Below are 21,048 nucleotides of genomic sequence, written 5' to 3'. Positions count from 1 at the left end.
TAAGGTCAAACACTCTTTCACAGCAAAGAGCAATTTAGAAAATTCATTGGTAAATTCCTTTGATCATCATAATGTCATTATTAGTTACTGATTTCAGTATAGCATACACAATGAAGATTGTATTTAACAGCTAGGCGCCAGGCCCAGACAATACTTTTCTGTATTTTTGTCTCTAATCGCACCAGAAGAGTTTAGACTCACAAGTAATTATTTTTAAAAATAGAAAAGTAATCATAACCCATCTGTTTTCAAGTTTTTCTTCCATTCTGTGAACAGTAATATACACACACATATACAATATTCAATTAAAAGCAGCCTATTTGAGTAAAATCTGACAAGTGAATAAGTGGATTATTAAATAACACTGCACAATCTGTGGGCATTCTTCATGCCTAATTTCTAGGAGGCTCCCTCTTTCTTGCTGATCGAGATTTTTGGCCTGTCTGCTATTAACCTGTTTAGGAGAATCTTCTGCCTGATGGAGAGGTATAGAAGAGATAGCTCAAAGAAAAGTCTTCCAAGAGACTGGTTTCTCACATAAAGACTGCCTTGTGCCTTGATGGAAATATGAACACCATTGTCAGTGTTACAGACCTAATTCTTTAAGGATTTTTTTCCTTTATTTTTATTTTATTTTATTTTTTTGCCCCGTGGGTTAGATCTATTTGTACTTAAACCGTGCAGTAAACACCCAAGGGCACCCCAACCCTGGGACTACATCAAAAGCCAGATGTAGATTACACCTCATTTGTAATTCAACTGGATCTTTTCCAAAGTTGGTAGAACTAAAAAGTGGTTTGTTTTGGCACTGGTTAAAAAACAAACTTATCATCACCATCATCACAATCTACTGATAACAACACAATACATCATCCTATTTCTGAGTGCACTCATTTACTACCCAAATTGCAGCATTTGCATTTAAGAATACCTCAAGAAAGAGAACCGATAGATTCTCATCGTGTTTCTTGGATGGAATGAAAATTTAAACCCGAAACCCATGTAGAGACCTTAACAAAAATTGTTATTTCTGATGTTCAATATATAGGACATGAAGCCACAAATTGTACCAATTTTCACAATAATATAAATGTCTTTGGCATTTAGAACTGTAGATAGACCAGAGGCAGTAGTTGGCTACCTTTACCTTCTCTGAGCCATTTTTAGGATGGAATCTGAAGAAAGTCTTCCTGCTATACAGCAGGCATATGTTCACTCATTTGCTTAGCCATTCGACAACAACAGATCAAATATTAATATATGCCATAGCGATCCACTCTGTATAAAATTGTGCAATTTACAATTTCTACTTTCAGTGCACTTACAATCTTTGTAAACGGGTTAACCCCCGCAACCCCACCCCCACACTCTGAAGAGATGGCATTGCTATTAGATGGAACTTTTGGTAAACAGCCTAGTGAACCAAGGGAGGCTATGTGGCCCGTGCAAAGAAAATAGACAACAGTAGAGATGCACTTGGGACTGGCCTGGCTTTGCTTGAAAGCGTCGTTTTGCAAAAGTGAAAGGGATGCCTTGGAACCTGATGCTTTGAGAAAACAAAAGCTAAAATGGGTAGATTTATACGATAATCCCAGGAAGTGTTTTAGGAATCAGACACTGAATGTCTGACATGGGAATTGGGATTGTAATGCCTTTACGGCCACCCTCAAATTACCTTCCCACAAGAAAATGAAATGTGTCCCCTTCGATCTCATATAAAATGTAATCTGGCTAAATTTTTTAAACATACGTAAAGGAAATCATGTGTACATATTTGGGAACAACAGTAAATACTTGTCTGGGTCAATAAATAGATTTAAACAAAGCAAAGCAGGCTTAAAAAGAAGAAGAAGCCAGACAATCTCACAACTTTGACTACACAAAAGAGAATGCTTCAAAGGAGAGGCTTGTGAGGTCAAAACATAAGTGAAACTAGGAACTGCTTCCCTTAGGCTTCTGAGCAAATGGTACATAGGTAGGACTCATGAATGTTCCTTAGTTACAGGGTCAGTTCTACTCATTTGGCATATATATGGCACTTTTGATGTTCCCACACTTCCCACAATATCCAGAAGGTTGTTGGTGAGAAAATATCGTATCATACTGTTATACATGGTATCAATAAAAACAATTCCAAAACAGAGTAAGAATTGATCCCTAGGATTCCAAATTAACCTTTTGTCTAGAGCCATTTTTAATGCAAGAAAACATGTAAAGTTCAGTCCAGCCTCCAAAATGTTTTTTCATATGTTACTAACATTTTTCTTTAACTACATGATCAACAGTGTTTCTGATAACCCTTCTGAGAGCTCTTGAGAATTTGGACGTGAATTTTATGGAGACCTGTTGGCCTGGAAGGGCTCAGATTATCTAGCTAACCTTTAACCTAGTCCTGCCACATTAAGTGTTAATGTTTCATTTTCACGTTAACTATTGCACTATCATTTCCTGTAAATGTCATCCTTCCAGAATAAACCGAGGAAGGGAGCTGTTAAGAATTTCCTGCTCCCATGTATCACCTGCTATTTGCTTTTACCCCAGATGCAAGGCAATATGATTGCTAGTTTCTGGGAGATCATAAAATCGAAATTGATTTTATGGCTCAGAACTGTCTTCCAGCACTCGTGGAAAGTTTTTCTTTTTCTAACAAAGAAAGTGAACCTGCTCTTCTTTCATTTGGCTTCTGAAGTTAACGGAAGAATTGCTGAAATGCCACAGTTTGCTGTACATTTTCTCTGTTTTATCATGAACAGCATCCACACAGGTAGCAACTTTCCATTTGCTGCTGCATCTCTTCCCCATAGACTCCTCAGTGTCCCTCAGAATCGGTGTAGGGTAAGCTGTGACTGACGGGGCTTCTTCCCATCTGTTGGTCCCGGGCATTTGCCCAACTACTCTGTGCATTGGAAACGTGCATGTTGAATCCATGCAACGAGCAAAATGGTTGCTGTGAAATCCCTGTAAGAAACTTCATTATTCAACTAATGAAGCCACTCCACTTTTACTTCCAGAGAAGAATGAGAAAGAGCATTAACATAACTAAAGGGAACACGAAAAAATAGTATTTTTCTGGCTCCCTATGTTACTCTGTTCTCTCCCCTCCTTCCTGTTACTGTCCATCCGGGTCTCTGCAATGGCTCAACCACCTTACTTTTTTCTTCCCCGCCTTACTTTTTTCTTCCACTGCTTTTTTTTTTTTTTTTTCCTGAGCGTTCCCTGAGATTTTATCAAACCATTCCCAAAATAAATCACAATTGCTCTAGAACACCAACCTCAAGGAAGAATGGGATAAATTAGCCTAAAACATTCCTATCTTGTACCAGCTTGCAAAGTTGCATTATGAAGGCTTCCCATGACTTTTTAAAGGTTGCCCTTCAGTATGGTCTCTTGCTCCTAAGAAATTTATTTTCAAAAGAGTTTCCAAAGGAAGGCTCTTCTGTGATGGAACACAAATGAATCATGTCCATATCCTAAAAGACACTCATAATTATCAACACCATGATAAATTGAGAGTACCTAAGTGTGAAATGGGAGAGGATGGATATATTTCCATGGATGAAAGTGACCAAAAACGAGGTAGTAATTATCATTAACATCTAAGCATTTAAAATTGATAAAATTTAAAGCATCCAATAACAAAAATCTTTTTTTTTTTTTCCCCAAATCTGGGGACTTGGAAATTTGGTCCTAGTCATGGTGCTGTGACTTCCTGTGTTACTATTAAGCCTGGGTCTTGACCTTGTTAAGTCCCAGGTAACTCACTCAGGCAATCAGGATGCTAGACCGGCAGCCCTAGAAGTACTACCCAATAGATGTACGGTAGAGTCCAAAGGATCTATTTTATCTTTTGCAGAAAACATGATAATATTCTTTTAATTATTTGTAAGTGCAGTGTTATTGTGCATGTGTTTAAACAAAGAAAATGGAGCGTTTCTATTAAATCTTTGGATTAAATATGCTTGTGTAATGAAGTAAATGTCATGTGTACACACTTAAAATTCTAAAAATTTGTTTCTTTTACTTTAGAAAATTCATAGAAATGGGTTTCATTGATGAAAAAAGAATAGCCATATGGGGCTGGGTGAGTTGTTTTATATGTTTTACTCCTGTTATTCAGTTCAGCAATCATAATTTTCTAAAGTGTGCGCTTATAAGGTTTCTCATGAAATGTTAATGTTGCAACATCATTTAATCTGTCAATGGAAACAGTCAGTTTAGATAATCTAGGCTTCAAAGTGGTGGCTTTAAGCGTTCCTTTTTCCCAATCAGTTAGTTTCTTCCTCATATAGCAAATTAACTCATAATTGACACATTTTTACTTTTCTTTTTGTATGAACTGAACTGAACTATATTCATCAGAGGTTTAATTTCTTTTGTTATTTTAGAGTTACTGTATATCTTTTCATTTCATTTTTATAAAGAGCTACGCTAACATTTGAAATCATAGGAACTTTTAAAATATAAATTCCCTAGTACCTAGCCTATCCCAGTCATATATTGGGTGTTTTGATTCTTTTTTGTTTTTCTTTTTTTTTTTTTTTTTTGTAATCAAATTATTTTACCAGACCTAATATTAATTTGTGCTAACAAGAGAAAAGTATAATTTAGTTTCTGAGTTATAGGTCATGGAGATAATTGCCCATGTGTGAGAAGCTATGCAGGTTCTCAAAATACACATTAAAAGGAAGTGGCAAAACTTCCCAATCATGGGCAATGAAGTCACTGGAAAGTTTGGAGAAATATTGGAAAGAGTTTAGATTTGCCCATTATAAATTATGATAATTACCCTTCAAAGAAGAGTTCCTGTTTCACTTTTTGGTCTGAATTTGTACATTTGCAAGTCAATTTGCAGCCATTTGTGCTTGGGTTGTTTTTCTTGGCTGTTTTCTCTGAGAGCGGCCTGCACAAGATGGAGGGAATGAAACCCAATATTGAAGGGAGCCTGCAGGCTCCGGCTCAGCTCTCAGCTCAGTGACCAGATGAAGAGCTGTTATGAATTTGTGGAAAGTTGTTACTTCAAGCCATTTGGTCCTTCTTAAAACTATCAAATGTTAAATATCTAAACAGAATGGAATTCAAATGGCTGGAAATAAATGAAATATTTTTATAGTGAAATATTTCAGATACGATCTCTCCTACTATCCATTTTTATGAAATTTCCTGAAGTAAATTTTTGAAAGATTCAGATTTCACACTGAACCCTTCCGTATAATCATTAACATTTCTCGTGCAGTTTTACTTTCCTTTTCCTGCAGGCTTTGAAATAACCATAAAGCAGAATCTTTAATTTCATTTCTACAATATCCTGGTATTAGTTTGGTAGAGAACCATCTATGTAGGATGATTTAAAGAACCCACACAACACCCCAGAATACATCCATATCAGTCTGAAATTCTTCGATAAGAGATTCTCATCATGTCTATGAAAATGCTTCTAGAAGATGTAGCATATTAGATCCCCTTTCTTGCTTACTTTCCACAAGGCAGAGATTGTGAGGGAACTCCTGAAAGCACACACAGAAGAAGAAATAAGTGAACTGCTGATAGATGCAACATCTGGGCAGCCCCTAAATCAGCCGGGCCCAGAAGAGCCTGAAGGAAAAAGACCTTAATACTATACTTTTTAAAAATGATTTCTTTATGATTTATTTAATCCATCCATCTGATCATTGACTCATGCATTCTTTCACCAATGTAGTAAATTTTTATTGGATCTCAACTAGATCTTATATTAGGTTCTTTAGAAGATGGAAAGATGAATAAATTGTAGCCCTAGCCCTCTATTAGATAAAACAGAGAGGGAAAAAGCCATTGCTCAGCAATGTTCCTAGTGTTAAGACAGATACAACGTGGTGGCAGAGAACACCAGGGAGAAGAGTGATTAATTTTAGCTGGGAGAGCTAAGGGGAGATTCAGAAATGAGGTAGGGAAGATAGGTCAGTAATGGTGCATTCCAGAGAATGAAGACAGCTTTGCCCAAGTCCTGAGGTATCAGTGAATAGGGTGTGGTTGGTCTGGATGCTGGAAACTTCAGAAGCGTAAGGCACATAGTGAGAATGGTGAAGAACAGAGTTTGAATAGGTACGTAGCCAGATAGCAGGAGGACTTTTAGACTGTCTAAAGGAGAATGGCCTCTATCCATGACTCTGCAACACATTTCTCTTATTTTTCTTTGTCTCCATGATCATCACACTCCATTCATTCCTTATTTATTATTTTTAAAAATTTTTCCATTCATTCTTTAAATGTCAGTCTTTTTCAGGGTCTGGCCATGGCTCTCATTGTTTTTCACTTCCTTGGGGAAACCCATGTAATTTCAAAGATGGTGCTGACTGTCAGCTCCCTGCCACTTGCATCTGCCTCTCTTCTGAGCTCCACATTTCAAGTGCTCACTGACCTTCTATCCCAAATGTCCTACTGGGGCCTCAAGCCTAACCCATACATGCTAAACTTGTTACAAGCTCCTTAAACCAAGTCTTCATCTTTATTGAAAGACCTCACCACACTCCTAGTCACCCCCATTAGTAAATTTAGGGCTATTTTCAACTTCTCTTGCTCCCCGACTCCAACATTTCATTGGTAAGTAATTTCTCTCAACACCCAAATCTGTTCTCATCATCCCCAACTGCCAGTGCTTTAGTTCAAGTTTCTTCATACGTAATTCAGAGCAGACCTTCTCAAACTGTAGCTTACATAAGCATCATCTGGAGGACTTGTTCAAACAGTTTCCAGGGCCCTTCCACCAAAGATTCTGATTCAGTAGCCCAGGGTGAGTCCCAAGGATTTGCACTTCTAACATGATCTCAGGTAATGCTGATTCTTTGGGTCCATGGACCATTGGGCGGTATTGGTTTAACGATTCCATTTGCCTTTTAACTAGCTTTCCTGTTTGGGCCTCACAAGCTGCAATGTCGCTAATGAAGTTGCTACTCCAAAACACAGTTTTTACCATGTTGCTTTTCTGCTTATATGCTTACATGTTTCCTAAGGCCACACATTGACCTTGACCTGGTGCCCAAACTTACTTCCTTGCATGGAAAGCCCTTAGCAATCTGGCGCTAACCTGCTCTTTCCAGTTTCATCTCTTTCCACTTTTCCCCATGCCTTAGGAATGATTTGACTTCTGTCTGTGTGTTCTTGCTCTCATGCTATTCTGAATCCTATTCCTTGCACCTGCTATGTGTCCATCTTCTTCCATTCTGCTCCTCTTCCTCTAAAATGCAAAACTCCTACTTACTCTTTAAAACCCTACTCAGATACAAATTTCTTTGTGCTCCAATAATTCCGTATATTGCTCTTCTAGGAATTACCATGTTTTATTTTGTATGTCTATTGGTTTCTCCCATGAAAATGACCTCATCAAGGGAATGGACTTTGTCTTTTTGTTTTATTAATTTTTTTCCCCCAAATGTTTAACAAAATACTTGGCCATCCCACACACCAATGATGTTATTTTAACGAAATTTAATCCTGTAAGTCCATGTTCTCCCAAATGTATCTTATTAGTACCAATGACTTTTTCAGGAAAAGGTCCTCCGGGTCTAATAATTTGGTAAATCATGAATTCTGCATAATAGTGTATATCAGTTCTATGAAGGAAGAGTAAAAAATCCTGTTACATTTTTATTAATACAGTATTACCAAAAGGTATTTGATTCCATGGATACTGTTTTGAAATGTGCTCTTAAAGTGAATAGGGAATAGAATTGATGTCTTACAAAGACACTCTTGGCCGCAGGGTGGAGGATGGTCTGAGGTGGGGGGAGGGAGTGGGCCAAGGAGCTAGGTGAGCAGTAATAATGGCCACAAATACCAAGGGCCTGAATTTAGGAAGTGAAGTAAGAGGTGGGAAGAGGTCAGAGCTTCAAGTGCTGTTTTCTAGTATAATAAGCAGGGACCTGTGGCAATCTGGAGATGCAAAAGAGGAAGATGTTGAGAATGACTGCAAGCGTTACTTAGCTACTATTATTGTATTTCATACCAAGGAAGAAAGCATCTGTTCCCCTGAAGTGTTGGGCAAGTTAGCGGTCTGAGAAACATACTGTAGCTAACCCCATACATTTTTGGTAGTCAATTGACAAATAAACTGCAAATTCTATGTTTCCCTCCATAATCCTGATTAAGAAGGGAAGAGGAGGCATTTTGATCTTACCCTTTTATTTCTCACACCAAAATCCAGTAGCTCAGTTTTTAGCTGCTTATTAGATACCCACTAGGCAGCCGACACCATGTCTAGGAAGTGTCTGCTATACCCAGTTCTTCACCAGCCCATCTTGCCCCTCAGGGGACATTTGGCAATGTCTGGAGTCATTTTTGGTTGTCGCCATGGGGGTTGGGGGGGGTGTGCTACTGGCACTTAATGAGTCGAGGCCAGAGATGCTGTTAAATATCCCACAATGCACAGGGCAGGTCCCCACAAACAAGAATTATCCAGCCCAAAAATGTCAACTGTGCTGTGGTTGCAAAACCCTGGTTTATGTGAAGAAAAACTGAAGTAATTATTCTGACAATTGAAGAGCAGCAGGGGTTTTGCCTAAATTATTAGAATAACAACCTCATTTGTGGGCCTTGCTTTGTTAATATAGGCCTAGCCAGGTGGTGTTGAATAAGCATTAGTTCATGATTTAATCTTAGTTCCTTTCTCTTCCAGTGACTAATTATAAGCAATTTGAATTGCTATGTGTAATCAACGATGTAAAAGTAGGACAAATGCACCTCTAATGAGACTACATTCGACTCCAAACTTAAAGTTCTCCGACGAGGTTTGCCCCATTGCAAGGACAGAGAGGAAAGTCATGGGTTGTAGGAGGCAGGTGTCCTGGCTTTGAATCCCAGCTCTGCTGCTGCCTGACTCCCCCTCCAGGCCATAGCTTCCTCATTGTGAAAGGCAGCCATGATTTCCTCACCGGGTCCCTGTGAGGATGAGCTGAGTTAACAGGAAAGTGACATACTTGATAAATACTGATTCTCTTCCCCGCCATGTCCCAGGCCATGTTGTCAGTGCTGGGGATACATTCACTAAGAAGACAGATGAAAATGTCTACCTTTATGACTTTGGGAACAGTTGGGAAGAAAGACAATAGGCAGGACAAAGAAGTACAATGAATAGGATATTAAACGATGACAAGTGCTCTGGTAAAACACAAAACAAATCAAGAAAGGAGCATGATACAGGGTTGGTGCGGTGTAGATGAGAAGGACAGGTGTGACTTTCTTTGAGTTAAGACATGAAATGGGAGGAAGTGAGCCATGGCCCTTTCAGGAAAGAGTGTTCTAGGTAGAGGGCACCAGCATTTGTGGAAGTCCTGGGGCTAAGATCATGCCTGGAGGGTGCAGAGAGCATCAGCAGAGCTGACAAGCAGGGGAACATCCGAGGAGGGAGAAGGGAAGCAGCGTGTGTGGGTCCTCAAAGAAGGTTTCAAGAGCCTTGGCCCTACAAATGTTAGCTATTCACTATTATGCCTGTAGGTAAAATGTTCCACTGTGCATTATGGCTCACATAAGAGCGTTCTATAAACCCCTCAAAATTCTGTGCCCTTCTAAGAATGTTTTTAAAGATATCCTTCGTTTAAACAAAATGGCAAGGCATCTAAGTGCAAAGGACAAAATTCTAGAATTCTCATGGCCAATCTGCTCCGTGGGTTCCTTGCTTGCGACAGCCACCCACTCTGCCTTGGAGCCCCACCCATGGGAGAGCAGAAAAAAGTCAATGCGGGTTTATTTTATTTCCTCTTCATTTCTACAATAGGAATCGCTTTTCTAAGCTGCCTGAGAATTTAAAGAACACCTACTTCTGTTGTGCTATTGCTACACTAGTTTTGCTCTTACAAATTCCTAGAGACAATCCGTATTCATCCTGGAAACACGGAAATTTTATTTAGGCACAGCACTTCTCTCTAATCACTCAGGAGAGACAGGTTAATAATTTGCAAGGTTTCGAACAGAAATGTTAAAAACCCTTTTTACTGTGTGTAAATGCTTTCCATTTCCAATCTCACTTCATGCTATTTCAGCGGGACCCGCCATTGTTACTGGTAGTAAACACCCCTTTCCAATAAAACCACAAAAAATATTTCTAACGCAGGCTGACTTTCCTCTCAGTTGAACCTAAAATTAAGAAAGAAGGCGAGGACTTCCATTTCAGTAATAGTCGTTGCTAACCTACGAATCAAAGCAAATCATTTTTATAAGTGAAAATTTTCACTTACCAAAATGACTTTTAAACCCACTGTTCTTTCTGTTTTTAAAATATATTTTCCCCTATTAGAACATGTTTTAGTTCTCCTCTATGTATAATTAAAAAAAGGCCATGATATAATTGGAAGCTGCTTCTTCTATTCTCTGTTTTGTCACCAAGGGTCCTCAATAAAATTCCCCAGAACTGGAAACATACAACTGTACACTAGTTGAAGAATTCTTCCTCTAACTCGTGAATTCAGTAAAGTTGTTTAGCTTATCCCCATATTCCACGTATTTCATGGATTAAGAATAGACCCCAGCCACTGACCTGCCCTCATTAGCATGTCTGTCTCTCTGTCTGCCTGTCTCTCACTCTGTGAAGCTCTCCCTCTCCCTCTTTCACCCTTTCTGACTGACTTTTCTGTGACAAAGGGTGACCTAAGAGAAAATGGCTTCCAGACATTTGTGGTAATAAGGTCCTAAATACACGGCACATTCCAGTTGGAAAGTTGTACGGTCCTTTGGTGACCTAAGAATCAGAATGCTGACCTAAACTAAGAATCAGATGGAAGTAATGCAAGGGGAAGCTTTCCTGTGTTGGGGCAAGAACATGCACTGAGAATCACTTCCCGATCTAGCACACACATTTGGGAGGACCCAGAGCACGGCTTTGTCCACATTCCCAGAAGAAGCATCTCTCTCAGGCATGTTTCCACAACCCAAATTTCACTTCCAGGGGGAATGCCACCTTATTGTGTTCATTTCTCGACTTTTAGGGAAAGGTTCGAATTTCCAAGTGACATGGACAGACATCTTCTGCTGTCAGGTTTACATTTCTGAATCATCTGCCTGATTCCTTGGAGAAGAAAATTGATAAGCACTAACCCTACTCCTGACTCGTTTTGCATTTCTTTTTTTTTTTTTTTTCCATTAAGTTTAGGGGGGGCTATGTAAGACTTTTAAAGACACCAGTGGCTTTTCCTCCTTTGAGCTGCGATGCCAGAAATCATCAGAAGAGAATATATAATGTTACATTATACACAAACTCTGGCCATGTCTTCAATTATCCAAAAGATTCTTATGTCCTTCCCTTGTTGTTCTATCATGAAAACCCATTAAGTAAATACACAGACGTGAGTATTGTCTTACAGGAATTTTTGTAAACTATGGAAAGTATCTCGCTTTTGCATTGGAGGAATAATCTCCTTTCTTTGTGCATTTCTTTCGAGTAAGGTCCTGGTTTTGTTCTGGCAAGGTCCTCAATGGAAAAATATAAAGGAAAATAATTTTGGCAGAAAAGTTGCAATTATAAATATCTCTTAAACGGCCCCTACCATGCTCTGATCAGCAAACCAAGTATTTTTAGTTTACTAGGGGTGAAATGATGCTGTGTCAGGTAGAGTTTGCTGCCAAGGGCCAAGATAAACATTTAATCTACCCCATGCATATCCCCAGTTCCCATCAGTACTTAGTGTGAGGAGAGTTGCTGTAAAACGATGTTGGAGACTTTCTGAAAGTAAATCTGGAACTGACTTGTGATGATGTCTCCACAGTCCTATGGAGGCTATGTTTCGTCACTGGCCCTTGCTTCAGGAACGGGTCTTTTCAAATGTGGGATAGCGGTGGCTCCTGTCTCCAGCTGGGAATATTATGGTATGGAAATATTTCATAAATGTTGCTGCGAAAACATTTAACACATAATTACTCTATATTTGAGGTTGCTAGGAAAACAAATTATGCAGTAAAATTCACCCCAGCTTCACCGGGGAAAGTACCATCTATAAACGAGGTGGTTTATGTGATTCATTGTCATCATGTTGCAACCAATCAAAGAAACCTTAAGAGTGTGGAAAAAGAGTCTTCCAAACCCCAATGTGTGTTATTCTCTGCCTGAAACCGGGTGTCTCCTGACACAGCAAACCTTCAAAGCCAGAGTCAAGTCTGTGTTTTTGCAGCACACAGGTGGCCTGTAAATACATCTCATGCGAAGTCCGCTGGAGCCAAACTCTTCACCTCCACGCCAAAGTTTGCAGCCGCCAGGTCCACTGCTCCAGAAGCCAGAGCCACAAAAAAATTTGTGAAGGAGTATACCTCCTGTGTATGCCTATTTTTATGATTCACATTAAGGCAGGATGACTATTTGGAATTAAGTCTAATAATTGTACAAAAATTAGCTTTCATCAGATCCTCGTCCCTGTGTTGGGGTAGAAATAAGACAACTATAACTCGCAGGGAATCTTTATTCGGAAAAAAAAAAAAAGTGTGTGCTTGTGAGTGCATGTGTGTGTGTGTATTTGTGTGTGTGTTGGGAGAGGAGGATTCGGGGTACATGGTTCCATCTCAGATTAATTTAAGACACCAGTGAAAGTACCAGAGGGGGCTGCCTTTGTGACTTCTTTTAAAATACAACGAGGCCATTCCATAAGGTCCTCCCTAGCTCAACATTTCCCCCACCGAAAGGTGGAGGAGGAAAAGCTCAAGGTCAGGCCTTTCTAAAGTTCGCTGTGCATGTCTCCTCCGTTGCTTCTCTGGCCCTATTGAGGCAAACCGCAGAGCAGATGACTTGGGTGGAGAATTACAGTAATGGAAAGCAGGAACCTTCCTCCGCAGCTCCACAGGGGGAGGTGACGGGCAGTTTTCAAGCTGAGGGATCTTGTCGGTTAATGAAATGACCCGTACCACACACCAACAACATATTCTTACATATTTTACAGCATCTATCTACACAGAGCGGTTCATGGGCCTCCCAACGAAGAACGATAACCTTGAGCACTATAAAGTAAGTGTTTTCTGTTTCATTTAGGTCATGGATTTCTTGCAAACGTGCTAAATAATTGTGAAGCAGTTCTTCAGAGCTTACACTTTTGCTGGGTCCCCCAGCGAACACGCTGATCTTTTGTTAGCTGCAAAACACCTCACTAGGAAGACATTGACTCTCTTCGGATTCTCGTCTTTCTTTCCCCATCCTTCCTTCCCTCACCTCCCTTTTCCCCATCCTCCGGCCCACCCCCAGCCCCTGCACAGCTTGAGCGGGCATCATTTATGCCTAAGGTCTCACTCATATGTAACATATGACACATAAACTTCCCGTTTTTCAAACTAAGAATCAGATGGAAGTAATGCAAATGATGATGAAAATGTGTTGCTCTGACTCTTAAATATTTATCAACCAAAGCAATACATAATTTCAGTATTGGTGCTAAGTCCATCGCACAATGATTTAGCTAGTTTTCTATTAGAACTTGCAGCAACTAAAATGTTAATTTTTCCTCTTTTCCAGAATTCAACTGTGATGGCAAGAGCAGAATATTTCAGAAATGTAGACTATCTTCTCATCCACGGAACAGCAGATGGTGAGGTTTAAGCAAGACTCTTACACATAAAAATACTGAGCCAACATCACTTTGTTTAAGAAACATTAAGCATCCTCCTATGCCTGTGCTCAGGGTCAGTACCTAAGAGTCAGGGACATTTCCACAAATGAGTGCGATGATTCACGGCTGACAATGTCAACCGCATGACTAGATAATTGTCGGTGTTCATTTGCAGGCAGTACATTGTCACTCGATGCTTTCTGGTATTTAGCAGCACTTTAACTCTCTCTCTTTGTTGCAGATAATGTGCACTTTCAAAACTCAGCACAGATTGCTAAAGCTCTGGTTAATGCACAAGTGGATTTCCAGGCAATGGTACACAATTTCGTTTTACTCCCGTTCACGGCCTTAGACCCGTAAGCTCGAAGGAGGCATCTGATTTTTTCATTAGTATTATTTTTTTTTTCTTATGACATCCTGGCAAATGGGCTGCAGGGTAGAGGAGGCAGAACATTAGCAGGTGGGTCTTGGATGTTTCAAGAACTCCCTGAAGGACACGAGGTGAGCCAGGGCACCTCTGGGGATCCCGGTTGAGTCCTATCTGGAGTAAAGGCGTCTGTGAGATTGACGATCTTCTAGCTCGAACATGCAGTAGTTCTGGGATCCTGCTTGCATACTGTAGCTGCTTAGCATCCCCACAAAAGCTGAGAGTCCCAGAGCAGCTAAAAGGTTCTGTGTATTCAGTAAGGAGCGACTGGGGATTGTTATCAGTGGCCGCAGAACCTCCCTGAAGTCGGGCGGCTCCACTCAAGAGTTAGAGAACCCTTTTATCCCTGTGTTCTCACTGCCTGACACAAGCCTGGCCCAGCACGGAAGCTGGAGTGTTCCCCGAGCGAATGAATGAATGAGCTAGCTGGAAAATCCGGGTGGCATGAGGACTCGGAAATGACAACAGAGAGAAAAGGAAGGTGAAAACCATAGCAAGGGAGACAACCCCTGACAGCGGCTTCCCCTCCTCAGGGAGCAGAAGTTCTCCCTCAGTTGCTTTTCCTGAGCAAGAACCTCGAAAAGGAAACCCCCATTTTTGGAAATTGGACTTTTAAAAATAATTCACAAAAGGGGATGGGAGATTTTTTTTTTTTTTTTCTGATTTTTTTAATGGTGACCCCTTGACGTAAATTCACCTTCTAGGTATACAGCATTTGGTCACGACCAAAATCTACCTTATTCAGTGAAAACAATAATCTCACCAGCATCTCCCTAACAATGACGTTTAAATGTATAATGTCATCTTCCTGGGTGTTTTTAATGATACTATGTTTAACTCCTATGAAAGGTGTTTACAGTTACATGTGTTGTGGATTTTCTGTGGCAGAGAGGAATTGGATTCAGAGGCTAACAGCCTCATAGAATTTTTGAGCTAGAAGGAGCCTCAGAGAAAAATCAAATCCAACCTCCTCATTTTTTTTTTTTCAAATGAGGAAACTAAGCTCCAGAGAAACAAAGCAATGGACCCAGCACACCAGCCCTGGAGCACAGGCCACAAGGTCTAAAACACAAACTTAAAGAATTCCAAAGGCTAGTCCAGGTTAATAAAAGACTTTTATTGTCTTCCTGTTCTAAATGTCTGCATGGGAGCTATCTTAGTAAGTGTTTTTAAGTAGAATTTGAATCGCCGTATTAGAAAAACTGTCGGGACCTGCGAGTGTGAAGAGTCAAAGCTGGGTGTCTTGCGTGGCTGTGGGAGTGACCCGGCGTCTGCTCTTTGCCTTTCAGTGGTACTCGGACCAGAACCACGGCATATCCGGCCTGTCCACGAAGCACTTGTACACCCACATGACCCACTTCCTGAAGCAGTGTTTTTCTTTGTCCAACTAAAAAATGACGCAGATGCAAGCCTGTATCACAGTCGGAACACTTCGTATAAATGCCTCAGACCATTTGTTCGTTTTACTCTTTATGCTGTTAAATCCTGGTACAAACAAACAAATGAATGATGTTCTAAAGGCTGGTGGAAGATGAAGACTCAGAAGTTCATCCCAAATACTGTTTACATTTTCTGGCACTCTCCGAAAGAAGAGAAGAGGGCACCGTGCCCTTTCCTTTGGACACAGACAGTGTTTTGCTCACCTGTTCGTTTGAGGAAAATAATAAAGTCAGAAGCTAAAGTGCTGTTATTTTGTCTGTGTGCGTTCATTTCAGTTTCTGGTTTTATCACAGCAAATAAACACTTGTGCTAGGCAAGCACGTGAGAAACGTTAGGTGGTGATGAGAAGAAGAATCTAGAAGAGTTTGGATTTTGTAATTAGAATTCCAAATGCTGGAATGAATAGCTCAGAGTATGCAAAAGCATTGTTCAGAAATCAAGTTCGAGATGCATTTCGTGGAGGCATCCTGAGGCTTGCGCTCTATGCTGGCCCTCCGAGAAATGTTTATGAAATTTCTCCCAGATTTCTTCGATGTAGCCAAAAGCATTTGATAAGGATAAAGTCAGAATTTTGAATTTAGGCTCCCTTTAATAAATGCTTCCAATTTAGAAACATTCCTATTTTTTTAAAGATTTTATTTATTTATTTAACAGACAGAGATCACAAGTAGGCAGAAAGGCAGGCAGAGAGGAAGGGAAACAGGCTCCTTGCTGAGCAGAGAGCCTGCTCTATCCCAGGACCCTGAGCTAAAGGCAGAGGCCCCAACCCACTGAGCCACCCAGGTGCCCCAAAGCGTTCCTATTTTGTATCCCTTTCAAGAATTAATAATGGTAACTACCTTCAGATGGCTAAGCCACACCAAACTAGGCAAGCAAAACAATTAAACGAAAAGGACATCCACAGCATGGAAAGGAAAAATTTCATATCTATGCGATATTTTTCTGGGGTTTGAGTTTAATATTACTGAGCTCATTTTGGGGGAAAAAAAAGCCATAATGCTTGCAATCCTGAAGGCAGGAGGGGTCCCCATCAATTAGAAACTTCTAGGCAGCTTCCATCTCTATGACTGCCATAGAATTAAAAAGATTCAGGTCACAGGAAGATGTTTCTTAACCAAATGTTGGAAGTTCATGAAGCCACTCCCTAGGGGACTTCTCATTCATGTGTTTCCTGGTGCTAGATAGCACTGCATGATTTGTCCCCATCCCTAGCTTGATTCTGCCTACTTGCAGCTGGAAGACCCTCGTGCCTTCTCTCATGCTCTATAGCCAGAAGAACCAATCCAGGTATGCAGGAAGGGGCATTGAAGATCAGAGACCACAGCCTCCTCTAGAATTGTCAGACATTTCTCTGTCCAACGCTCTCTCCACTACTGCTCTCTGAAATCATGCCTCCCACTCAGGCCACACAGTCCCACTGCATTGGTCAGGAAGGGGTGCTGTCAGAAAGTCTGGGCAGCACCCACACAGATTCAGGGCTGACCTCAACCCCTCCTCCACATATCTATGCACTTGTTGATGCCCTGAGGGGCAGAGAGAAGCTATTCCCTTCCCATTTTGTTCTGCCTGAATCAGCTTCTGAAGAAAGCCCAGAAGATGCCCTCATAATATTCTCATTATCCACTCTCTCCAGAGGGGGAAAGGAAAATAAGCAACAGTTCTTTCTTAATACTCTATCAAGGTGGACAACAGGGCAAGTGCAAATAATAAGGATATCTTGTTCCCTCCACGTCTTTTCTGCTTTTGTGGAATTCTGCAAAGCTGTTGTTTATTTTTTTTTTTTAAGATTTTATTTATTTATTTGACAGAGAAAGAGAGATCACAAGCAGGCAGAGAGTCAGGAGGAAGCAGGCTCCCTGCTGAGCAGACAGCCCGATGCGGGGCTCGATCTCAAGACCCTGAGATCATGACCTGAGCCGAAGGTAGTGGCTTAATCCACTGAGCCACTCAGGCGCCCCAACGCTGTTGTTTAATATCAACATGCAATAAGAGGTCTCCAGCCTCATGCCTCTGTTCCCACTGCTGCAGAGGCAACTTCTAAAAGACAAATTGAAATGTGCCATTTTCCAGGTGGCAGTCTCCAGTCTTCCCCATGGTCTATAAAACAATGTCGTAGATATTACATGTAGAATATTTCCATCATCACAACAGTGCTTTTGGTTGGTGTCCTAGCAATCTTCACAGGCCATATCTTGGAAAATAGCATACAGTAGAAGCTCAGTGATTGATAGATGGGTGAATGCATCTGTGCTTGCGGAAACTTCATTTTTCTACATCACTGTTGCTAAAGCCGCTCCTGACCTCCTCGGGCAGAGTCATCCAGGTGCCCCTCAGACATCCAGCCTGTGTTTGTGTATTTGCTTGTTCATTCAGCAAGTATTTGTTGAGTCTGTCTGTACACCAGACACTGTGCAAGACTTTAGGAATATAGTGAAGAGCAAGGCAGCAACTTGAGAGTTAGTTTTTTTGTTTTTGTTTTTGTTTTTTTTAGTGTTCACATTTTGTATGGCTTTACTAGACTCTTCTTTTGGTGTGGAGGATAAAAGATACATATATTACAAAGGGGAAAGATTTAACAGAAAAGTACCAAACCAAAGGGAGGATTAAAAACATCTGACCTTGGGGCGCCTGGGTGGCTCAGTGGGTTAAGCCGCTGCCTTCGGCTCAGGTCATGATCTCAGGGTCCTGGGATCGAGTCCCGCATCGGGCTCTCTGCTCGGCAGGGAGCCTGCTTCCCTGTCTCTCTCTCTGCCTGCCTCTCCGTCTACTTGTGATTTCTCTCTGTCAAATAAATAAATAAAAATCTTTAAAAAAAACAAAAAAAAAAACATCTGACCTTTTCTATTTGTAGGGAGGAAATTGTGATAATAACTATTTTTTTAACCTCATTTCATTCTCACATATGAGATTTGGGGAAGATGGTGTCCCAACACCCTAATTAATCATGTTTCCTATATCCCAAAGTTGAGATTTTCATTCATCCATTCGACACATGTAATTGCAAGCCACTGTTTTAGGTACTAGAGGTGACCCTCTACCTCCCCAAAATGCATGTATATTAAACAAAATGCATGCCTATAGGCAAAACTTGAAGTCTTGTAGTGGTAGAAAATGAATGTAACTACAACACAAGTTCAAATGACACCAAAAGTTTAGGGGTGGGATTCTAATATGTGTAAGAGGGAAACCATAAAAAAATGTTATCATCTCAAAATTAGCTCCGGTGTTAGTCCTGCAATGCTAACCTTAGAGCTATTTGAAATTGTTTCAAAATTCTAAGTGACCATCTCCTATATCCTAGCATGAATGAGAAAGAAGAAAACGGGTATTTTGTTAAATTTAACATGAATGAGGGAACTTGAATTGAGGCTTTAAAATTTTTTTTAAGTCTGCTCCAAAGCATAAAATGTATGAATTATTTCCTCCAAGAAACGTTTTTTGAATACCTATGCTGTCCCTGGCAGTACTCTGGGTCCTGCAGGGAGCAAGGGTATTACAAAGATGAATGTATGTACAATTTTCTCCATTTCTAGACTGTTTCAGTAAAGGCGACTTAACGAATCTGATTTTCCCAACATTTGAGCATTTTTCAGAAACTGACAGATCTTTATGCAAATGTTGTTGCCAAGCTGTTTGTAATGGTGAAATTATACTTTGACAGTAACTCTTTAAAATATATTAAACCCAGCTAAGGTTTTTTTGGAAATGTTGCCAATTAAGTGACTTTAATGAGCTTCTTGATGGTAATGTAATTAAAATTCAGATGTTCTAATTGTAAAAAAAAAAATTACAGTTCTGGGAAAGTTAACAGTAAAATAAGCAAATGTAAAATGAATTAGGACTAATTTAAATGGTGATTATGTGGTCTTCTGAGAAGATTTTACCAAAACAATGCTTTCAATTATGCTGTTTGTAAAGAAAAAAGAAGACACCTAACAGATATTTTAAATTTATCCAATAAAGCAGATATTTTGAGTTCATCCAATAAAACAGATTTAAAAATTCTGAGCATGGTGAATCATTCTCAGCTTGTGAAAGAACTGCTAAACACTCCTTTGGCATTATGGACAGGTACGTTGGCAATTTGAAGTGGCATGATTTCTAATTCAGGGAAAAATAAGTGCTTGGACCTTACCAAGCTATTCATAGGGAAAACGATCTGGCTTCTAACAAAATCTCTAATGACCACCTGCTCAGATTATTGGCATCTAATCCTAACATGCCAGTCATAGACTCTTCTTTTTGACACACAGGTAATATCCTTGGCAGGCTAGCACAGTAGAATTTCACTCGATTGGCCTCTAATTAATATTCCATTATTTACCCTATCTATTTAAAAAAATTGTTTTGACAGTATGTGTTTTAACAAATACTTGTTGGTACAGCGTTCATCCCTCACCCTGTGGTTATACAGAATCTATATACTGTGAATAAGAGAGTGCAAAAATAAAGCAAAGAGCATGACGTCATGGTTTGACAGCTCATCTTCATTCTTTCCTAAGTACTGTCCATTGACAAAGACAAGAGCTATTGCTAGCTATTAATTATTGGGAGCAGGAATTTTTCTCACTATTACAGGGGCTGAATTTTGTAATACATGTCTTTTTTTTTAATATTTTATTTATTTATTTGACAGAGAGAGATCACAAGTAGTTGGAGAGGCAGGCAGAGAGAGAGAGAGGGAAGCAGGCTCCCTGCTGCGCAGAGAGCCCGATGCGGGACTTGATCCCAGGACCCTGAGATCATGACCTGAGCCGAAGGCAGCGGCTTAACCCACTGAGCCACCCAGGCGCCCCTGTAATACATGTCTTAATGAAACATTTGAGATGATAGAAAATTAATTTGTATGTCAAAAACTGCTATCCGTTCAACGCATATTCACTTCGTTATTGAGACATCCTTTCCAATATTCATGGACATAATAGAAATTTTAAATATGTCATAAAATTTGTTTACATCATGCAAGCACTAAGCTGAATTTCCAGCTTTGAAAAATGATAAAGAGTAGTGATACTTTAATGTATACAAGCACATTATGTAACCAAAGGAGACAATACTTCTGTCTGAAGTTTGAAGTAATACTTTGCAATATTACAAATTCCTTCCTATCAAATAAAATACAAGATAGTTCATATGTCAATACTTTCAAACATAATATGTCCATTATAACTTATTTTAGAGAGAGTGGGCTTTAATAGGTAAGGACACAGATCCAAAAATACGCTACGTGGTTTGAATCCAAACTCAGGAACATATTAGCTGTGTAACATAGCTTAGTTTTTGTAAGTTCATGCTGCTTCAGTTTCCTTATATATGAAGTTGAGGATAATACTAGTTCCTACACCATAGGGTTGTTTGGAGGTTTAAATTAGTTGTTATTCATAGAGCTAACCACATCTGATATATAGTAAACATTTTACAAGAGTTTGCTAGATACATAAGGTAAACTGAATTTTTAATGAATTGAATTTTCAAGGAATTAATAGTCTGATGTTTATTGCAGCATTATTGACAAAAGCCAAGTTATAGAAGCGGCCCAAGTGTTCATTGGTAGATAAATGGATAAAGAAGATGCAGTATGTAGGAGAGTATATTACTCAACCATAAAAAAAAAAGAAATCTTTACTG

General features: G+C 39.9%; 1 protein-coding gene across 1 annotated transcript in view; it reads left to right on the top strand.

Annotated features, from left to right (window-relative positions):
• Positions 1 to 15,666, top strand: part of FAP (fibroblast activation protein alpha) — a 72,645-nt gene extending 56,979 nt beyond the window's left edge. The window contains exons 21-26 of the mRNA XM_059394080.1: positions 4,027 to 4,081; positions 11,733 to 11,832; positions 12,894 to 12,958; positions 13,460 to 13,532; positions 13,795 to 13,868; positions 15,270 to 15,666. Of these exons, the coding sequence (XP_059250063.1) occupies positions 4,027 to 4,081; positions 11,733 to 11,832; positions 12,894 to 12,958; positions 13,460 to 13,532; positions 13,795 to 13,868; positions 15,270 to 15,371 (469 nt within the window). The 3' untranslated portion in view covers positions 15,372 to 15,666. The remainder of the gene's footprint in view (positions 1 to 4,026; positions 4,082 to 11,732; positions 11,833 to 12,893; positions 12,959 to 13,459; positions 13,533 to 13,794; positions 13,869 to 15,269) is intronic.
• Positions 15,667 to 21,048: the final 5,382 nt, after the last annotated feature.

The sequence above is a fragment of the Mustela nigripes genome, chromosome 3 (assembly GCF_022355385.1).
Source record: "Mustela nigripes isolate SB6536 chromosome 3, MUSNIG.SB6536, whole genome shotgun sequence".
Taxonomy (NCBI): domain Eukaryota; kingdom Metazoa; phylum Chordata; class Mammalia; order Carnivora; family Mustelidae; genus Mustela; species Mustela nigripes.
Note: the sequence above shows the minus strand (reverse complement) of the source record. Positions and strands in the feature narration are given on the sequence as shown.